The sequence below is a fragment of the Rhinolophus sinicus genome, linkage group LG11 (genome assembly GCF_036562045.2).
Source record: "Rhinolophus sinicus isolate RSC01 linkage group LG11, ASM3656204v1, whole genome shotgun sequence".
Lineage (NCBI taxonomy): Eukaryota > Metazoa > Chordata > Mammalia > Chiroptera > Rhinolophidae > Rhinolophus > Rhinolophus sinicus.
The window spans coordinates 12,695,342-12,716,034 of record NC_133760.1 but is presented as its reverse complement, the minus strand read 5'-3'; the positions used below and the strand labels follow the sequence as shown (position 1 = coordinate 12,716,034).

The window sequence follows — 20,693 nt, the reverse complement described above, 5'->3', positions numbered from 1 at the left end:
CCCCTCTGCCTGTGCTTCCCCCATCCCAGCCCTGACCCTTCTAGCAGTCACTGTCTCCTGTGGGGTCTCTCTTCCTTGTATGTCCAGGTCCTGAATAGCTCAACATAGTATTTGTGGAATGAGACAATGAACAAAATTAATTAATGCATGCTGGCATTTATTGACCCTTGAGTGGAGGTCTTAATGAATGACTAAAACAATGGAGGAACAAATTAATATATAGGGGCTCAATTACTATTTTTGATTCAATGAAAGGAAGAAAATGATGCCATGAGCAAGTGAAGGGAGTGAATGAACAAAATAACTAACTGGCACCTAGTCAGTATTCAACCTATGTTTGTTGAATAAATGAATAAAGGAAAGAATAAACTAATGAAGATGTAATTTTGTACCTAGTAGGTGCTCGAGCTATTTTTGTGGGACGAAAGAATGAAGGCAGAAAGGAATAATTGAGGGGCTGGCACATAATAGGTGTACAATCCATAATCTAGATGAATGCATAGTAACAGAGGAATTGACAGGTGGGCATGAGAGGCAGGAGGAAATGAATGAGTAAACATATGGCCTGTCACTTGCTGCTCATTCAGCTAGCCTTATTGCATGAATGAATGAAGGAGTGAATCAGGGAAGAAGGTATAAAATTGTACCTAGCTGGTGCCCACCCAGAGTTTGTGGGGCGGAGGGAGAAATCAGGTTGGCATGTGCTAGGCATGATTTACAGCACAAGCACCTGAACTTGGGCCCTCAGGTGGCTGTGTCTGGAGAACTCCCCATGCCATGACTCCGTTCCCTATAGCATCTTCGCCCCTGAATTCTTCTTCAAGGTGTTGGTGAGTAACAGGTGAGCCAGGCCTATGGCCTAGGTGGAGGCAGGGGCTTCCTGTGTGGTGTCTGACTCTGCCCCACCTGGACCCCTCCCCCACCAGAGGTGTGGACAAGAGCACATACTGTGACTACCAGCTCACCTTCCTGCTGCACATCCACGGGCTTCCACTCAGTGCCAAGCGGGCCTTCTCCATCCTCAAAGTGAGTGGCTTTCTAGGAGCTCTCCTGCGGGGTGGACGTGGCCCCCAGGCTGCCCACCCAGGCCTGTTGTGTGGTGCCTGCAGGTGTCAACCAGTGTGTTTCTCAGCCTGGTGTTCCTCTACATCATCGTCTGCCTCCTGTTGCCCCTTATGATGAAAGGCTGCAACATCCTCCGCTGGAAGGTCAACAACATACTCACCACGGACTTCTACTACACCCACAGCTCCTCTTCCGGAATCGGCAGCAGCACATCTGGGACGAGGCCCAGTGTTAGCTCCAGGATCAGCCCCATGGTGGTAGAGAACAAGGCTGAAACTGAGAAAATCACGAAGAAGACACTGACCTGAGCCTCTCACCTGCCCCACCCAACTCTCACCCACCCTCATCCCTTACTTCCTGGGCCGTTTTGGAAATTCAACCTGTCACCCATCCCAAACCTTCCTTTCTGTTTTGCTTGAATTTTCACTTCTCCTTCAGAACACACAGCAACATAGGTCATTAAAATACCAAAACCCTTCTGCACCAGCTGGTAAATAGTGGTTTCTCCGTGTGTCTGCCAACTCAGCCCCTCTCCAGGCTGCCTCCGGCCTCCCTGCAGCTCAGCAGTGTCCTCCAGGCCCCAGGCCCATTGCGATGGCCTGCAGTCTGTTCTGATTGATCAGTGCCCAGGTTTAGTCTCAGTTATTAAATATTGTGGATAGCAACACCTGTCTGGTGTCTAGCTTAAGGAGGGGACTTTGGAGAGGTCTTTGTTTTATTGCAAGTAGCAAAATTTTTACTCAAGTGGTCCACATGGAAAGGGTAATATATGGGTTTTGTCAACATAGGCTTCAGGTAAAGTTTGACCCAGAAGCCCTCAATCCATAGGATTCTGGCTCCATTTTTTTTTTTTTTTTAAATTGGGGAATAGTGTGTTTTTCCAGGACCCATCAGCTCCATGTCAAGTCATTGTTTTTCTGTTTAGTTTTTTCAATCTAGTTGTTGGGGGTGCAGCTCAGCTCCAAGTCAAGTTGTCATTTTTTTAATCTAGTTGTGGAAGGCTCAGGTCACTGGCCCATGTGGGACTTGAACCAGTGACCTTGGTGTTATGAGCACCGCACTCTAACCACTGAGCCAACCGGCCACCCCCTGGCCCAGCTCCAAGTCCAAGCCATTGTCTCTCACTGGCCCATGTGGGAATCAAACCGGCAAACTTGTTGTTAAGAGCTAGCACTCTAACCAACTGAGCCATCCGGCCGCCCCTGGCTCCGCTGCGGGTGGTCTCTGTCCTCAAGCCAGCCCCTCTCACAGTCTGAGGCTGCATATGCACATGGCTTATTGTCCAGAGAAAGAAAGAGCTGGAGTTCAAACATTCCCGGGCTGTCAGTTCTGTCTGTCCCTGATTGGGTGGGGTCATATGCATCAAGGTGCTGGCAGAGTCCGTGTCTGATGAGAACCTGTTTCATGGTTCATAGACTGTTGTCTATTTGCTGTCCTCACACAGTGAAAGGGGTGAGGGAGGTCTCACAGGTCTCTTGCAAAACGGCATTTATCTCAATTATGAGGGCTCTGCCCTCACGACCTAATCACCTCCCCAAAGCCCCACATCCTGATACTATTGTTTTGGGGGTTAGGTTTCAACATATGAATTTTTTGGGGTTGGAGACACAAAGGTTCAGACCATACTAGCAGATCTCTTTTCTTGGATTATTGAGTAATCTTCATGATGTTCTATCAGGAAAATTCTATCATTATCCTCACTTCACAGATAAAGAAACAGAGGCTCAAGTGTGCAAACATGTATGATTACATAAATAAGTGTTTGAAAAGACTTTCTCTAAAATTCAACATCCATTCCTTATATAAATTCTAAGTCAAATATTAATAGAAATATAAGGAAAGTTTGAACATGATTATCAAATTAAGTGATTACCAAAGAACGATGACATATGACACAAGGTAGTTAAATGCCATTATCATTCAAATTGGGAACAGAATAGGAGTGACTCACCACTGTTTCCAACATTGTGCTTCGAGGTTTTTAGCTAATGAGATAAGAAAAAGGATAACTCTACACACACTGGAAAAGAAAAGACAAAAATTATCTTTATGTGCAGAAGAAATGTTGTGTACTTAGATCATCCAAGTGACTCCTGTAAGAAAAGAAACCTAAATGAATTAAGACAGTTTTTAAAGTTTTCTGTAATAGGACAACTGTACAAAACCAATAACTTTTCTTGGTACTAGGACAAAAAGTTCAAAATGAAAAAATAAAATTTGTCCTAGGAATAAATTTGGAGAAGAACAGGACTTAAGTACAGAGAAGTATGTAATCCTGCTGAAAGATGGTAAAGCTTGACATAAACAAGTTATTGAGAGGATGTATATCCCTAGATTGGGAGGTACATGTACATTCTATGAATGTTTCTAAAAATAACACAAGTATGTATGAGTCTTTTCTCACTACAAAGGGATATTTTGGATCCAATTTTGGTTAGCAGCCATTTCTACACAATATCAAAGAGTAATCAGCTCTACATGACAGGAAAACCTGACAAAACCTGATCCTAGCAACCAGAGCTGGCAACATCCATGTGTGCAAGTTCTATTGGCTAAGAATATTCCCACAAAAGTGGGGAAATTCTGTACACTAGCCTCAGGATTCCATCAAATCACCTCATAAGCCAGATAAACACATCATAATCCTGCACCAGCCAAATCAAGATATGTTTTAAATATCATCATATCCATTTCTGGCCAAGATGGAGTAACAGGGACTAGATTTCCCCTCATACTTGAAACAAACAACCAAAAAAAGACAAAATACATGAACAATGGTTTTCAAGATATTGAACACCATGCATTGAAGGCCCGTGGTCCCTGAGAGATAGGAAACAAATAAGGTGAGTCCTATAGTTGCCCGAGCTTACTGTCTTGAGTGAGTGTCCCGATCAAGGTGCCAGGAGGAGGAACGGAGGTGGAACCTGGAACACACTGAGCTGAGATGGAGATGGAAGTCTGGGAAGGCCAAGGCAACTAGAGTCATAGACAGAATATTGAAGAGAAGAGAACTGCATAGAGAGAGAATCCCAGAGATCTGCAGAGCACTGAGCAATGATCAGAGAATGTATATGAGGAAAGTACATGAGGCTGGGGGAAAAAACATTCAAAAGGATTAGAGGGAATAGTGACAGACACTGTCACTGGGGCCAGTAACTAGTCTTAGCAGCCAGCTATTAAACCTCATGATTCATGGAGCACTGGGTAGAATACTCAGGACGTTTTTGCCACTAGTAAAGAATTATTAGCTCTGGACTCAATACTGCTCTGGACTCACCTAATATCACATAAGCAGATCTGAAGCATCAGACTGTTTCCAACGAGCTTAACTGCATCTCAGCACAAACCTCAAAAATATTTATAGGAATACAAAAAATATCCAGCCCCCAACAAGGTTGTCTGGCATCCAATCAAAGATTACCAGTCATGCAAAGAGGCAGGAAAACAACACCCAGAGTGAGGAGTAATCAATTAAAACTTACCTAGGGGCGGCCAATGGCTCAGTTGGTTAGAGTGTGAGCTCTCAACAAGGTTGCTGGTTCAGTTCCCGCATGGGATGGTGGGCTGCGCCCCCTGCAACTAAAGATTGAAAACAGCCACTGGACTTGGAGCTGAGCTGCGCCCTCCACAACTAGACTGAAGGACAACGACTTGGAGCTGATTGGCCCTGGAAAAACACACTGTTCCCCAACATTCCCCAATAAAATTAAAAGAGAACAAGAAACTTACCCAGAAGTAACACAGATATTAGAATTAGCAGAGAAGAACATTAACAAAATATAAAAAGAGGAGAAACTGGGGCCGGCCTGCTGGCTCAGGCAGTTGGAGCTCCATGCTCCTGACTCCGAAGGCTGCTGGTTCGATTCCCACATGGGCCAGTGGGCTCTCAACCACAAGGTTGCCAGTTCAATTCCTCGAGTCCCGCAAGGGATGGTGGGCAGCGCCCCCTGCAACTAAGATTGAACACGGCACCTTGAGCTGAGCTGCCGCTGAGCTCCCAGATGGTTCAGTAGGTTGGAGTATGGGCTCTCAACCACAAGGTTGCCGGTTCGACTCCCGCAAGGGATGGTGGGCTGCGCCCCTGCAACTAGAAAACGACAACTGGACCTGGAGCTGAGCTGCGCCCTCCACAATCAAGATTGAAAGGACAACAACTTGAAGCTGAACGGCACCCTCCACAACTAAGATTGAAGGGACAACAAGTTGACTTGGCAAAAAAACATCCTGGAAGTACACACTGTTCCCCAATAAAGTCCTGTTCCCCTTCCACAATAAAATCTTTAAAAAAAAAAAAAAAAAAAAAAGAGGAGAAGCAGCAGCCGCCTGGGAGAAGGGAACACAGGACTAGTTTATTAGCCTGCTGCTGTTATCAAGGAGCTGATGCATCTGGAGGCCGTGTCTGCATTACAGGCAGGAAGCAGCAGCAAAGGCTAAAGGGGACCTCAGAGCCCAGTAGGTTCCCTTTAAAAAGTTTCTCAGAATTGCCACCCAGTGACTTCCACTTACATATTATGGGTCAGAACTGGTCACATCGCTATCTCTAGCTGCAAGGGAGCATGAAAATGTGAATAGTTTAACTTTCCAGCTTTCATAGTAGTGGAAGGCAAGGACAAAGGGAAGGGTCTTTGGGAAGCTAATCCACAGTGTCTGCCATGATGGGAAAACAACTGTTTAAACTACAACTAAAAAAGTCAAGAAGTAAATAAATGGCTGACAGTAGCCAAGAAAATTATTTAGAATAGTAAGGAAGAACTTACCTTAAGATATTAAAACTTAACCATTAAGCCACTGTAATCAAGAGTATGATGTTGACAGGTATAAAGACCAATGGAATAGAATTAAGAGTCCAGAAATAAACCCATACGTCTACAGTTAATTGATTTTCAACAACAGTGCTAAAGCCGTTTAATGGGTAAAGAATAGTTTCTTCAACAAATAGTGCTGGGACAAGTGCATATCCACATGCAAAAGAGTGAAGTTGGAAGGATGTCACACAAAATGGCAAAGTAAGAAACTGTAGGGTTTGGTCCCTCCACTGAATCAACCATTGATCTGAAATGAGTGATTGGAATAAATCATTTTGGAATTCTGGAAGGACATCAGACATTCATAGCAACCATAGGAGTGCTGGATGAAGAGAGAGGCTGCTGATCTTTCATAAGTGAGTGGCATGCATGAACCAATTCCCATCTTCCATTCATCAACTGTGCCACAGCTGTGGGGATCACAGCCCACATTTTTTTTTTTTTTTAGATTTTTTATTGGGGAAGGGGAACAGGACTTTATTGGGGAACAGTGTGTACTTCCAGGCCTTTTTTCCAAGTCAAGTTGTTGTCCTTTCAATCTTAGTTGGAGAAGGTGCCATTCAGCTTCAAGTTGTTGTCCTTTCAGTCTTAGTTGTGGAGGGCGCAGCTCAGCTCCAGGTCCAGTTGCCTTTTCTAGTTGCAGGGGGCACAGTCCACCATCCCTTGCGGGAGTCGAACGGCAACCTTGTGGTTGAGAGGACGCACTCCAACCAACTGAGCCATCTGGGAGCTCAGGGGCAGCTAAGCTCAAGGTGCCCTGTTCAATGTTAGTTGCAGGGGGCGGAGCCCACCATCCCTTGCGGGACTCGAGGAATCGAACCGGCAACCTTGTGGTTGAGAGCCCACTGGCCTATGTGGGAATCGAACCGGCAGCCTTCGGAGTTAGGAGCATGGAGCTCTAACCGCCTGAGCCACCGGGCCGGGCCCACAGCCCACATTTCTGAAGTGACTGTCTGGTGCCACCGGCAGGCAGTAGGGACTTTGTCCTCCAAAAATGTGAGGCTGTGTATTTAGATTGATTTGGAGTTGCCCTGAGAGACCGACACAGACACTTGTTTTGGTTTTGGCCTCTCAGCAGCAACATTAATGAGAAGATTTAGAGACAGGACCTCGCCCCATCCTATTTGAATCTGGACATATGGAAGTAAAGGAACAGAAATGTTAGTGACCACACATAACAAGGAAAATACACCTACCAAAAATAGCTTGGAAAAGTCACAATCTGATGGCTCCAGCCCTCAACAAGCAAAAATCAGCAATCTCCAAGAAGTGGGAGAATCAGATTTCCAGAGTTATTACATTATAGTATTCAGGATGTCCAGTTAATGACAAAAATTACACAACATACAAAGAAACAAGAAAGTATGACCCATTCCAAGAGAAAAAGAATTTGGTAATACCATTCCTGAGGAAGCCCAGGCATTGGAATTACTAGTCAAAGATCTTAAATCAAGTGTCTTACATATGCTCAATCAACTAAAGAAAACTATGGACAAAGAACTAAAAACAATCAGGAAAATGATGTATGAAGACACTGATAAAGAGGTAGAAATTATAAAAGGAACCAAACAGAAATTCTGGAGCTGAAAAGTACAATAATTGAAGTGAAAAATCCTGATGGATCAATAGCAGATCAGACTAGGATGAAGACAAATTATTCAGTCTGAGGAGCAGAAAAAAAAAAAAAAAAACACAAAGAAAAATGAACAGAGCCTGAGGAATCTGTGAGATACCATCAAGCATACCAACATAGACATCATAAGACTCCCAGAAGGAGGAGATAGAGAGAGAAAGGGGCATAAGAAATATTTGAAGAAATAATGGCCCCAAACTTCCCAAATATAATAAAAGGCATCAATCTATACATCCGAGAGATTCAATTAATTCCAAGGCGGATAAATTAGAAGAGTTCCATGCTGAGACATATTATAGTCAAATTGTCAAAACCCTAAGACAAAGGAGGGATTTCAAAAGTAGCAATAAAAAAGTGACTCATTATATATGAGGGAGCATCAAAAAGATTAATAGCTGATTTCTCATCAGAAACCATGGAGGCCAGAAGGTAGTGGGATAAAATATTTAGTCATGAAAGAGAAAAACTGTCAACCAAGGATTCTATATCCAGCAAAGGAATGAAGGAGAGGGATTGTATATCCAATCAACAATGAAGGAGAAGTTAAGACATTTCTAGATAAACAAAAGCCAAGTGGTTCATTATCAGTAGACTTACCCTACAAGAAATGCTAAAGGAAGTTCTTCAGGCTGAAATGAAAAGACACTAGATAGTAAATCTAGCTAAAGGTTTGGAAAGAAATCTTGTGACGTCTACTAAAATGAAAACTATTCATATCTTGACTCAGTACTCTTACTTCCTAGGACCTGTCCCTTAGGAATAAAACAACTATATTCAAGGAAATGCATTTAAGGATCTTTACTGCAGTATTACTAGCAGTGGCAAACAAAAAATAATCCAAATATCAACATGGGAACATTAAATGAATTTGGTATATTCATACTGTGGAATATTATGCAGCCAGGTTTTTTCAAGTGTCAGAAATACGTCCATTGATCTCCAGAGATGGCTTTCATATATTGCTAAAAAGCACGTTGCTTTTTAGAAAATGTATTGTAGTTTTTGTTTAAAAACTTTTCAAAAAGATAACTTATTTTAGATCAACAGTTATTCACTCACTCGACAAATAGTTATTGACTGTCAACCACGTGCTGGGAATACAGCCATAAAGAAAATTGAGAAGTATCCTTGCTCTCATGGAGTTGACATTCTAAATGATGGAGACAGAGAGTTGGGTTTGAGAAAAAGTGGAGTGTTCAATAGGCCAGTGTGAAATATGTGGAGGAATCAGGAGTAGGGGTAGGAGAAGTGGGAATCCTCCACATATATGAGGCATTTAAAGCCATAAGACTGGATGATTTTTGTAAAGTTTGTGCGTATTTGTCTAAACTTGGAGAAAATGTGGAAGGACGCACTGAGCTCTAGAGAGTTCAAGACTCAGCTGTTGTCTCTTGGAAGGTTACCCGGTCTCTCAAAGCCTATTTGTAAAATGGAAAGAATAACACAGCTGTCCAAATGGCTCCATCACTGCCACCTCTTGGCTTCGAGAAGTTGCTGCGAAGTTGGGATCTCCAAAGACAGAAACCTAGCATCCCGAAAGCCCAGGCTGAAGCCAGGGCAACCATATTGATTACGGGAAGTGGGGAAGAGTTGCGACCGCAGCCACTTTCAGTTAGTGCAGGAGGCGACTTCCGGTCACCATCTTGAGAGACAGCAGGCGGAGCTCCGGCTGACATGTTCAGTAAGGGGCGGGCTCCGAAGGCACCTCCCAGAGAGAGACTGAGCTCTAAGCGCGGCGGGCGGAGGCAAGCAGACATAGCCACGCCCCCGGCTTTGGGCTCCACCTCCCGGCCGCACTTCCGCCGGGCGAGCGTCAGTAGGCGTCGCTGCAGTAAATTGGGCCGCGGGTTTGCCGCATCACGGAAGATGGCGGCGGCGGCTGTGAACGGGGCGGTGGGCTCTTCGAGTTCTGGGCCTTCGGCAGCCTCGGGCGCGGTTCTGCAGGCGGCGGCCGGCATGTACGAGCAACTCAAGGGCGAGTGGAACCGTAAATGCCCAAACCTTAGCAAGTGCGGGGAAGAGCTGGGCCGTCTCAAGGTAGGGGTGGGCGAGGGACACTACGGGGGTCTAGACCGAGCCAAGTCCCGGCCCGCGAAGGAGATCGCGGTGCCAAAGGGACCAAGGCGGGCTGGAGGATCCAATAGAGTGAAGGATTCGGAACAGCCAAAGTGCGGGCTTACAGGGGTTTAGAAGTGAGACAGGCCTGGGACGGACCAAATGTCGCTCCAGTGTGGGGGGTGATGGAAAGAGTGTTTCTGGAACAACTGAGCGAAAGGTCAGATTTTTGATTCTTGGAGGCCTAGCTGTCTGGAGTGGCAGGATGGGGGTGTGGGAGTTTTTTGATGGCGGGTTCTGGACGAGACCAAGTGGGGAATGAGGACTGGACAGGGTGATGAAAGAAGGAGGCTGAGATGATGGGGTGTGTGGTCAAGACCAGACCAAGTTAAGGCCTGAGAAATTTGGGCCTTAGGGTCGCATCTGTGGGCAGTGAGGGGCAGCCAAGTGTGAGGGCTGGACTAAACCTGGGGAAAAAAATCTCTTGGTAGAGGACCAGAATGGGGTTCAGGGTTCTTCAGACCAAGTGTTTGGCCCATAGTGGGCCAACCAAATACTGTGGGGTGGACCAAGTTGCTGAGGGGGGGGTGTCAGATAAGAAATGATGTGTGGGCAGGACTATGGGGGGAGGTTAGCGCCCATCCCTTCCTGGTGTAGATTTGGGATGGGTGGGTAAGCTGGGCCCAAATCAGTAGAGAACGATCTGCCAAAAAGGTGCTAGTGTCCCATGATTCCATTGGGTCAGGCTCTGAGTGTGTCTCTTTTCCCAGTGGGGCTATTAATAATTATAATGAGGTAATCCTGGATGAGCACGTACAGTGTGCCCAGCCCCTGTTCTCAGTGCTTTGTGAGGACGGACTCCTTTAATACTCAAAACAACCGATGAGTCAGCGATGATGATGAGCTCCATTTTCTAGGTCAGAAAACCAAGGCCTAGGGACGGTAAATAATCATTACTTTTCCTTCCTTCCATCCTTCCATGTCCTCATCAGCTGGTTCTGTTGGAGCTCAACTTCCTGCCAACCACAGGGACCAAACTGACCAAACAGCAGCTCATTCTGGCCCGTGAGTGTCATTGGAGTTGGTGGGGGGTGGGCAGCGGGCTGGGGGTCATGGCAGGAAAGGTAGTGGTGGTCAGGAGAGGGACTCAGTCACCTCCTGAGAACCTGCCCTGTGACCCACAGGTGACATACTGGAGATTGGGGCCCAGTGGAGTATCCTACGCAAAGACATACCCTCCTTCGAGCGCTACATGGCTCAGCTCAAATGCTACTACTTCGATTACAGGTGAAGATGGGCCATGCCCCTGGTAGGGCTTGGGGGGTTATATGGCAGCTCTTTGATCCCTGGTGCTCCAGCCACTTGAGTCATCTTCCTTTACCTGTGAACTCCTCCTTTGCCTAGCCCCATCCCCAGAGGCTGCAGGGTCAGGGGTTGCCCTGGAGGTTCTGAATCTGGGATTGTACCATCCAGTCTCTGTTGGTCTCCAATCTGTCTCTCCTCACCCCTCCGCCCCATCATTCCCACACTACATTTCTACTCGCCACTGCAGCCATCATCACCTTTCACCTGTTTTGCCCCAGCCTTGCCCCCTTGATCATCACCCTCATGACATCTAGTAGGATCTTTGTGACACTGAAATTTGACCATGTTAACCCCCTGCTTAGAACCTGTCATGTCTCTCCATAGCCGTCAGGTTCTAGGCCAAGCTCTTTCCTGTGGCCTCCAGTGCTGTATCAGCCCTGACCCCTCTGCCTATGCTATGCTTGCCCACAGCCCTAGCCTGTCTCTCCCACTGGATTGAACCCTCTAAAGGCAGAGGGGTCTTGGTCACTGCTGTGTTCCAGCACTGACTAGCATGGGGCCAGGCCCAGAGCAGGAACTCTTGGATATGTGTTGAATATAAAGCTGAATGAATGGTTTTATAATTCAATGGTGCCTCCATGGAATAATGGTTAAGTATTTGACATCAGAAGTCAGACAAACCTGAGTTTGAAACTAATTTTGCCACTTCCTGATTATGTGGTCTTGGGCAAATAATTTGACCTCCCTAAGCCTCAGTTTCCCTCTTAAAGTAAGGGTGATGATTCTTTTTTTAAAAAATTGTTTGTTTCGGTTACAGTTGACATGCAGTGTTATTTTGTATTAGTTTCAGGTGTAGAGCATAGTGGTTAGACATGTAATTTATGCAGTGATTCCCCCCGATTAGTCTAGTACTCACCTGGCACTATACATAGTCTCTGTGCTGTACTTTACATCCCCATGACTATTTTGTAACTACTAATCTGTACTTCTTAGTTCCTTCACCTTTTCAGAGTGATGATTATTAATATAATCATAGCTAACACAGTTTTTTTGGGGGGTCAGGTACTGCTCTTATAACTTTATCTGGGTTAAATCATTTGCTTCATTTAACACTTATTCATTTAACCCACGTCTGTGATATGGCTACTGTGGTGATACCCATTTTACAGTTGGGGAAACTGAGGCTAGGTCACTTTACTGAAGTGCGGTCACTTGCTTGGGCTTATATGACCTGTGACTCCTTGCCTATTCCTTTACCTATGAACTCTGGGCATCAGTTTCATCTGAAAACCCAGGACTGACAACCTCTCCAAGGAGACAGCCCAGGACAGTCATCAGGGTCCCTGGAGCCTGGAGTGGGGGGCTCGGTAGGTACCTAAGCCTTCTTTATGTTGGTTCCCCCACCCTGGTCCACAGGGAGCAGCTCCCCGAGTCAGCATACATGCACCAGCTCTTGGGCCTCAACCTCCTCTTCCTGCTGTCCCAGAACCGGGTGGCTGAGTTCCATACAGAATTGGAGCGGCTACCTGCCAAGGACATCCAGACCAATGTATACATCAAGCATCCTGTGTCCCTTGAGCAAGTGAGACTGGGGAAGGGAAAGAGGGCCTGACTAAAGTGGGTGGTGCAGAGACAGACATTAGGGAGGGTTTCCTGGAGGAGTGGGAAGGGTTCAGTCATCTTTTAGCCCACAGACTCATTTGCTTATTTGTCTAACAAATGCCGAACCCCAGCTGTGTGTAGCATTGTGGTTGGTTTTCATGCCGTACAGTGAACAAAACATAAAATCCCTGATCTCATGGGTATGACATTCAGGTAAAGAAGCAAGACAAAAACAAAAAGATTAAGTAATGGTCTGCCAGCTGTTAAGTACTATGGAGAAAAATCAAGCAGGAAGGAGGGTGGAGAGTTCGGGTCGGGTGAATTTTTTATAAGGGTAGTCAGGGCATGCCTTGCTGAAAAGGGGAAATTTGAGGAAGACTTGAGAGGGATGAAGAACCCAACCACCTGGGCATCTGGGGAGTCAGTGATCCAGGAAGAGGGAGCAGCTAGACCAAGGGTCCCAAGGCAGAAACATGCCTGGTATAGCTGAGGGACAGCAAGGAGGACAGTGTTTCTAGAACAAGGTCAGCAGGTCAGGGAAGAGCCATAGTACCTAAGGTTAGGAATTAGTTCCTAGAGCTGAGGTCTCATGGGAGGATTTGGCTGTGGGGAGAGGCTGGCAGAGAGGGCAGTTAAGCAGGGCTTGGGGTGGCTTTAGCTCTGTCTCCCTCCTGTGATTGAAGAATAGATGAGATAATTACATGTTATCCCAGGGCATGCTAGCTTGGGGAGAGAGAGTGTTTGTGTGTGTGTAATTAAACCAGGGAGGGTTTCCTGGAAGAGCAGGTACACAGTCTGCATGGGGAATGGGTCTTCTAGCAGAGTGGGGATTATGGAGGCACTCGGAGTATGGTGAGGCCTCAGCAGGTAGGTGCCACTCAGCTGCTTCCTCATCCTCTCGTCTTCCCCACCCCTGACCGCTGTAGTACCTGATGGAGGGCAGCTACAACAAGGTGTTCCTGGCCAAAGGCAACATCCCTGCTGAGAGCTATACCTTCTTCATCGATATCCTGCTTGACACTATCAGGTGCGTAGGGGGGACTGAGGCCCTGTGGGGTTCTGAAAGAGCTTGGAATCCAGAGTCAGGTGGCCCTTAGTTGAATCCCATTCTGGCCAGTATGGTCTGGAGGCTGGCAGTTCTCCTTTTCTATGAACTGGAACTGGTCATAAGATTGTAGAAAACAGCCCTCATCTCATTCTGGGCTGTCTGCGCATGTGCCTATACATGTCAGACCTGGAGCATGGACTTGGCACCCAGTGCTCAGCAGACAAGGACCTTGCTGCCTTTTTTAGAAGTGCTCCAGCCCAGGAACCTGACTGCACATCAGGTCACCCAGACTGGAGTCCTCAGTTTCCCCTTCTTTAGAATGGGGCCATCAAATCCTGCTAGCTCCTCAGGTTGCTCTGCATAGGTGACATCACGTGGGCAGGTCGACATGACATTTACAAGTCCCTTGAGGAGTAAAAGGTTGTCCAGGTGGTGCAGAGCACCAGCTTCAGATGGGTTTCCATTCCTCGGATAAAAAAGCCAAGCTGAGAGAGCTGGTGGGGGTGAGGAGGGTAGTTTTGTGGGTTTATTTTTAATTATGAAATATTTTGGCTCTCCAAAATGAACAGGAAGTAAAAAAAACGAGTGCGCACATACCTATCACTTGGCAGAGGTTTAAGAGATAAACCACCTTAGAAGCAGATGCACTTCCTGGTCGTTGTTTTCCCCAAGCGAACACATTCTGCCGTTTCAGTCACGGATGCCTTGTTGGTTTTCTACTTCAGTGTCAATCATAATGCCTCTGAGCAGGGATGCAAGGAGCGCCCCCCCTCTGGATCAGATCTGGAAGTGGGGGAAGCACCCTTGTGGGGAGGCTGTTATGTGAAGAGAGCCCCTTATGGGAATCCCAGGCTGGTTTTCAGACAGCCTGAAGTCCTCGTGGCTGGGAGTAGAATTCAGAGTTTGGGCCTGGAAGACGGAGAGACCTGGAGTGGACCCTGTTGTGGCCCTGGCTTTGCAGCTCTGATAAAGCTTTTCCTTCTTTCTCTGAGCCTCTGTGGCTTAAATAGGGCAGATAACATATTCCAGCAGTCAGTGCGGAAGTGAAGGTCAGAGCTCACACATGTCAGGCCAGGGAGGACGGCCTGGAGCACTGTTTGTGCTCAGTAATGAGAACCTCATCTTCCCCCAGGGATGAGATTGCTGGGTGCATCGAGAAGGCCTATGAGAAAATCCTCTTCACTGAGGCCACCCGGATCCTCTTCTTCAATACACCCAAAAAGATGACGGACTACGCCAAAAAGGTGGCTGGGGTGCAGGGCAAGGGGTCGTGGGGCCACAGGGTACCCTTACTAACAGCTGTGAGGGTGGCCTAGAGGAACACTGGAGCAAGGCTGCCCAGGTTTAAATCCAGCTGTGTGACCTCAGGCAAGTTGCAGAACTTCTCTGAGCTTCAGTTTCCATCTATAGAATGGAGCTAGAATTTAACATGTGGGATGAAGTTAGCATAGCAGCTGGCACCAGGTGGAGGTGGACACAAGTCTTGGCTGTTATCCTTATCAGAATTCCTTAGAGGTTGCAGCTTTTCCCCACAAGACTTAGCTTCATTTGGTCTGAGGTATTTGTGCAGGCGCAGTGCCCCTGGAGATGCTGGTGCATGGGGTGCGGTAACTCAGTCACTGAGGAGGGTCAAGACCAAGCTGGAAGAGGTGAAACTGAACTTGAGTGATGGTGATGGTTGATAGTTAGTGATTGTTTACTCTGGACCAAACACTCTGCTCAGCACTTTACAGGTATTGACTGAATCCTCACAGCAGACCTAGAGAAGCATATTAGGGTCCTGGACTCAAACGTAGAGAAACTGAGGCACAGAGAGGTGAAGTTACTTGCCTAGAGTTGTGTGGGTAGAGTACAGTTGGTAAAGAAAGGGAGCCAGTGGTCCACATGGATAAGTGCTGGTTTTCTGGGGTGGGGAGGGAGCCTGTGTGACTCCCCACCCATCTGTCATCCCTCCCTTTCTGCAGCGAGGGTGGGTCCTGGGCCTCAACAACTACTACAGCTTTGCAAGCCAGCAGCAGAAGCCAGAAGATACCACCATCCCCTCCACGGAGCTGGCCAAACAGGTCATCGAGTATGCCCGGCAGCTGGAGATGATCGTCTGAACCCAGCAGGCACTGGGGTGGGGCAGGGCTTGCATTATTAAAAGCAGTTGTAGTGCAGGGTTCCCTCCAATAAAGCTGGATGGACATTCTCTTTCCTAGGTGTTTGTCTCCCTGGGTGGAATGGTGGGGAGATAAGTCCCATCTCTGAAGAACTTGGAAGTTTGAGGGTCATTAGGGGTCAGACTCTGTCCAGTGGCCTTTGCTCAGGGTACGAAACACATGCCCCTGAGTAGAGGGACTGTTGCACCCAGCTGTGGACACACAGGAGGGCCAGGCCAAGGCACCAGAGTTTTTTAGCAAAAAGGATGAAATGTCCCAATTTTAAAAAGTTAGCAATGAATTAAACCAGTTTTTTAAATGACGTGAAATGGAACCCATGTGCGGGCTACTAGTTTGAGACTTCTGTGGGATGAAAGACATGAGCCCTGGTGTGAACTTGCCCTGATTCCCACCTTTTCTGAGCCAGTGTTGTGACTTATGACCTCTCATACTTCCAGCCTATGTTTCTTGCCTTGAAATTCACAAGAAAGTGTTTCATTAAGGTAGAGTCCAAATCCAGCTAAGTCAATTGTGGGATTTTTCAATTCTTCCAGAGTCAGTTTCCCCAGCTGTAAAATGGGAATGATCACTCCTATTTTCCAAAGTGATTGTGCTGAACCTTTGAGCTTGGCACCAGATCAGCTCAGAAATGGGGCTGATGGTAATAAGGGGAATGAGACCATCTTACCCTTGGGCATATCAGTCTGGATGCTAGATGAATGGAACCTCCATTACTGCTGCTCTGGGTCCAGCCTCCTTACTGTTTCCAGGATGTGGTGCTTGCATGGAGACCTCTGCCCTGCCCCACCCCACCTCTTGAGTCCTTAGCAGATGACTTGACAGGCAGCTAAGCATCTGGATGTTTCTTTTATTGTCAAGGAGAGGAAGGCGGAGGCCATTGAACAGACTGCACTCAGTTGGAATGGGTGGCCTGCAAATCGTAGTGCTCTAGCCCGGCTACCAGGGAGCCGGCCAGCTTGATGGTGGCAACCCAGGACGGCTCACTCAGGTGGTTGGTGGGCGTGCTCAGCCTAGAGGGAAGGCAGAGTCAGCAGGGACTGGCTACGTGGCCAGGCCCTTACCACTTCTAGGCTTCACTTCCCCCATCTGTCTAAGGGGCCATGTCTGAATATCCCAAAGGCAGTCTAGGGCAGGGCTGTATTTACTTGAAATAGGAAAGGGGCCGCACCCCAGCTGAGCCCCAAGGGGTCCAGGGCAGAGGGTCTCCTAGTGATTCAGAGTCCTCAGGTGCTGGGGTCAGACAAACCCTGGTGACTGGTCCTGAGATTTAGTGTTTGGGGGGTGGGGGGGGCGGGTAACGATGATGCAGTGAACGTCTCCCTTGGATCTGAGGACTTGGGAGTAATCACTAGGGGTACAAGGACTGAGGCATTAGTGCCCTCTGGCGGTCACAACCTTAGGTCCCGAATCAGAATTACTAAAGGCTGGAGGGAGGGGAAAGTCTGAGGGGCTAGACCAGGGGCTTTGGAGGCTGCGTTTATATCCGTTTGGTTCCAGAAGTCAGTCATCTCCTCCCCTTCCATCCCTGAAGGGTTTGGGACATGGTCACTCTTGGTGCTCTCAAGCACAAGTGTCAAGGCCATGAAGATGGTCAGGCCAGCTGGGACCAGCTTCCCTCCCTGATGGCTCAAGACAGCCAGGGGTCAGCTTGGAGGTCTGGATACCAAGGGGCTGGGCCAAGGTGTACCCTCTCCTGTCAGTGGTCCTGAAAACTTGGCCCCTCGCTGGGTTTGAGATGCAGCCAAGGAAAAGGTCAAGGGTCAGCTGGGATCAGGACTCCAAAGGACTGAAAGACTGACTATTCAGGACCTTCCCTCACCAAGCAGACACGTTGCGTGGCAAGCGGCGATGGCGCGGCTGGTGGCGGCAGTAACACTTGCAGGGACAAGAGTTAAGCACCTGGAAGGGTGGCCAGTGGCGCGTGGCACCTGTATTGGCCGTCCCAGCCAGAATAGCCCCACCACCACCATTTCCTCCACCGCCACTGTCAGTCACGGTGGCGGCTGTCAGTTCGCGAGGACCATCTCCAGGCGCGCCATCCTCACGGGTCGTGCCCCGGGCAGAGCGGGGACCCTTGTTTCTACGCGTGCGGGCCTTGATGGGCGCGGGCGCAGGCGGCGATGGCACGGCCATGGTGGGAGCTGGAGTTGGGGATAGGGCTGGGGCCGGGGCTGGGGCCGGGGCCAGGGTCTGGTCCGCAGCTAAGGCGAAAGGCGGGGCGGGAGCCGGGGCGGGAGCCAGCGCGGACTCCAAATAGCCCCGGCCTGGGGTGGGCTGGAGAGCCGCAGGCAGCGGCGTTGGCTGGAGCACTGGTGGCTGCGGCGGTATGGGCGGCGGTGCGGGAGGCGGCGTGGGTGGTGGCGTCGGCGGCGGCGGCAACTCCTGTGGGCCGGGAGTCCCGGGGCGCACAGGCTCGCTATTGGTGGGCGCTGGAAAGATGAACATAGGCGGCGCCAGCAGGGCGTGTGCAGGCCTCCGGGGCCCGGGAATTGGGTGCATCTGCACTGACGGAGGCGGCGGGGAGCCCCATGGCCCTGAGAACGCAGCCGCGCGCCGTCGGGGCGACCCGATGCCTCTGCTAGATCCGTTGAAGCGGAAGTGGCGTTCAGGACCATCAGGAGGACTCACCCAGTCAAATTTGGGCTTTGATCCTGGGAAGGTGGTGTAGGGTGACGGCGGAAGGGCCCGGGCGTGGGATGCAGGCACCGATGGGGGTCTAGCACGCCCCTCGCCGTCTCCATTACCGCCCTCTGCTTCCTGGGTCCCCCGAGGGACCTCTCCTAGGGGACAAGCAGCCCCAGGAGCCAGAGGCCCCTGCTTCAGGGCTTCAGCGTAAGAGATGGCGCCCGAGGCGGAGAAGAATCCCCCGCCTCCGCCGCCCCGAAGTGAGGCTTTGGAGGCTAAGGAATTCGACGCTGCCGCAGGAGGTAAAGGGGGACCCGACTTGAAGGTGACTTTACACAGTAGACTCAGGCCGGGCTCCGAGGCGGCAGGGCGGGCCATTTCGCCCTCTCCCGATTGGGGCGGCGCCCCTCCGCGGGCCTCGTCTGCCGTCTGGCCCTCGCTGCCGCGCCCGAGCTGGCTTTCTGTGGGGGTTGCAGCAGATGTGACCAGAGCAGAACTGATTTTGCGGTCCAGGGGCTGCCGGTAGGAAGGTGGCGGTGGTGGCGTCTTCCGCGGCTCCAAGGGTGGCGGAGTCAGGGATAGGGCCCTCGGGACAGAGTCGGGATCCTCTTCGGTTAGTTGCCGGGGCGGTGGAGGCAGTGGACGGAGGCTCGGAAGGTCGCCCTGGCCGCGATGGCTTGCCTCCAGCAGATCGCAGATTCGGGGCACCGGAGTGCCCGTGGGTTTTCGCCACTTAGACGGCTCGGGCCACAGGGGCTCCACGGGGGGCGGGGGTGGTGTGGAGACCGCGGCCACAGCCACCTCCTCTGAAGGGGGCGTCACTGGCGAGGGCAATTCTAAGGTCAGGGGCAGGGCCGAGGGTGAGGCCTGAGGCTCCGGGGGTACCAGGAGACCCGGGGGCGTGGAGCTGCCGGGGAACCATACATCCAGCCCGTGAGCCAAGCGCATGGCAGGGGAGGAGGGGGTCACCTCGGGCTCCGCCATGGATGTTCGGCGGGAGTCGGAGGAGAGGTCCGAGGCCTGCTCTTTACGGGAACTCCCGCCCGCGGATGACTCCGACTGCACGTTCCCCATTTCTGGCGGAGGTCGGGGTCTATGGTCAGAAAAACTTCCACCAGTCAGTCTGCCAGGAGCACTTGGAGGAGGCTGGCTGTACTTGGTCCTACCGGTCCACACCGGCCCCGCCTCGGTCCTCCAAGATCTACTCAGGCACTAGTTTCTAGCCGCATTCGCGTTCCCTGACTCTAGACGCTCACGCTTTCTTCCCTATAGCTCCATACAAGGTGCTATTCAAGCACAGGCTCCATCCTCTTAGTGTACTAAGTGTACTAAGGTTCGGTCCCTATCCCCCGGCGGGTCCCTACATTTTGGCCATGTCCCTTGTCTCTAGGGTCCAAGACACAGGTCTTGCCTGCTTTCCTGTCACTCAATCCACATCACTCATGATGGTTGTGCTCAGTAGCCTATAAGGCCTACAAGGAGTTCACCCTTCTCTCTCGGTACTCTAACCCCGCCCCTGCTCTCTGGTCCCGCCCCCGATTGTCAGGGAATCGGGTCACATCAACAGCTCCCCAGGTCTGGCCCCACCTTCGCCTAACAAACTCCACGTATTCTTGTCAGTTTAACCCCTCGGTCCTCACCTCTAACCCTCCCACCCCTCTCTCTCTGTCGATCATTTGGGTCCCGCCTTCTCGCCGGGCAGCCGCGGATCCTTAGACCTCACTACTATTCCCACTCCGGGCCTAGGGGAAGGCCCCACCCCTTTCCCCAAGCTCCGCCCTTAGCTCCTCCTTAGCTCAGAGGTCCCACTCACCTACTCCTCCCGCCAACCAAAGTTCAGACCGCGGCCCCCTGGGCCCAGGGTAGTGCGGGAAAACGGCCGTAGCACAAAATAACCGAAAAGAACGAGGGTGCGGGTGAAGGCAAGTGGGCAAGGCAGCGAGGGCGGACCCCGAGATCTAGGCTCCGCCCCCTGGCGCGAGGCCCCGCCCTCCATGAGAAAGCTTGAGCCCAGCCCCTTACAAACCTGAAGCTACCTTTTAAATACTTCGATGTCTTCTTTCCCGACCCTAGGCTTCGGAGTTCTAGGCCCTACCCACTTAAGAACGTTCTCCCTAGCTCCTCCCCTTTACAGTGCCCCGCCCCTTTCTTTGCCCCCTCTCCCTAAGCCCCGCCCATTAGGAACACTGCTACGTAGCTCCTCCCTTTTGGATCTCTCATAGCCCCGCCCCTAAGGCAATTTACTTCTAAACTCCGCCCTTTTAGGACCCTGCATAACATCTCTTCCCAAGACTCTCTCCTTCCTCGAGCCCGCCCTGAAGGCCTATCCACCGTGGACCCGCCCCCTCCATGACGCACTCGGTTGTCCGCGCCTTTGGCGTCCTTACCCTCTC

General features: G+C 50.0%; 3 protein-coding genes across 3 annotated transcripts in view; 2 read left to right on the top strand and 1 right to left on the bottom strand.

Annotated features, from left to right (window-relative positions):
• Nucleotides 1-1,566, top strand: part of CATSPERG (cation channel sperm associated auxiliary subunit gamma) — a 28,500-nt gene extending 26,934 nt beyond the window's left edge. Inside the window, exons 27-29 of the mRNA XM_074314395.1 lie at nt 749-841; nt 927-1,026; nt 1,110-1,566. Of these exons, the coding sequence (XP_074170496.1) occupies nt 749-841; nt 927-1,026; nt 1,110-1,373 (457 nt within the window). The 3' untranslated portion in view covers nt 1,374-1,566. The remainder of the gene's footprint in view (nt 1-748; nt 842-926; nt 1,027-1,109) is intronic.
• A 7,556-nt stretch (nt 1,567-9,122) lies between these two features.
• Nucleotides 9,123-15,704, top strand: PSMD8 (proteasome 26S subunit, non-ATPase 8). Its single transcript, XM_019751504.2, has 7 exons — nt 9,123-9,540; nt 10,551-10,623; nt 10,743-10,845; nt 12,280-12,445; nt 13,392-13,492; nt 14,646-14,757; nt 15,478-15,704. Exons 1-7 carry the CDS (start codon nt 9,178-9,180, stop codon nt 15,613-15,615), a joined length of 1,056 nt encoding a protein of 351 aa, XP_019607063.2. The 5' UTR covers nt 9,123-9,177; the 3' UTR covers nt 15,616-15,704.
• Nucleotides 15,705-16,354: 650 nt separating this feature from the next.
• On the bottom strand, nt 16,355-19,422 carry GGN (gametogenetin). The gene is made up of 2 exons (XM_019751329.2): nt 17,495-19,422; nt 16,355-16,685 (listed from the first exon to the last, which is right to left on the bottom strand). Exons 1-2 carry the CDS (start codon nt 19,372-19,374, stop codon nt 16,568-16,570), a joined length of 1,998 nt encoding a protein of 665 aa, XP_019606888.2. The 5' UTR covers nt 19,375-19,422; the 3' UTR covers nt 16,355-16,567.
• Nucleotides 19,423-20,693: the final 1,271 nt, after the last annotated feature.

What these genes read in the sequence shown, in the direction of transcription:
- GGN (XM_019751329.2), bottom strand. Translation starts at nt 19,374, where the DNA reads ATGGGGAACGTGCAGTCGGAGTCATCCGCGGGCGGGAGTTCCCGTAAA. An exon ending in CCACGCAACGTGTCTGCTTG is followed by an intron (nt 16,686 to 17,494) that starts GTGAGGGAAGGT and finishes CCTTCCCTCTAG; the next exon opens with GCTGAGCACGCCCACCAACC.
- PSMD8 (XM_019751504.2), top strand. Translation starts at nt 9,178, where the DNA reads ATGTTCAGTAAGGGGCGGGCTCCGAAGGCACCTCCCAGAGAGAGACTG. An exon ending in AAGAGCTGGGCCGTCTCAAG is followed by an intron (nt 9,541 to 10,550) that starts GTAGGGGTGGGC and finishes TGTCCTCATCAG; the next exon opens with CTGGTTCTGTTGGAGCTCAA. An exon ending in ATCCTGTGTCCCTTGAGCAA is followed by an intron (nt 12,446 to 13,391) that starts GTGAGACTGGGG and finishes TGACCGCTGTAG; the next exon opens with TACCTGATGGAGGGCAGCTA.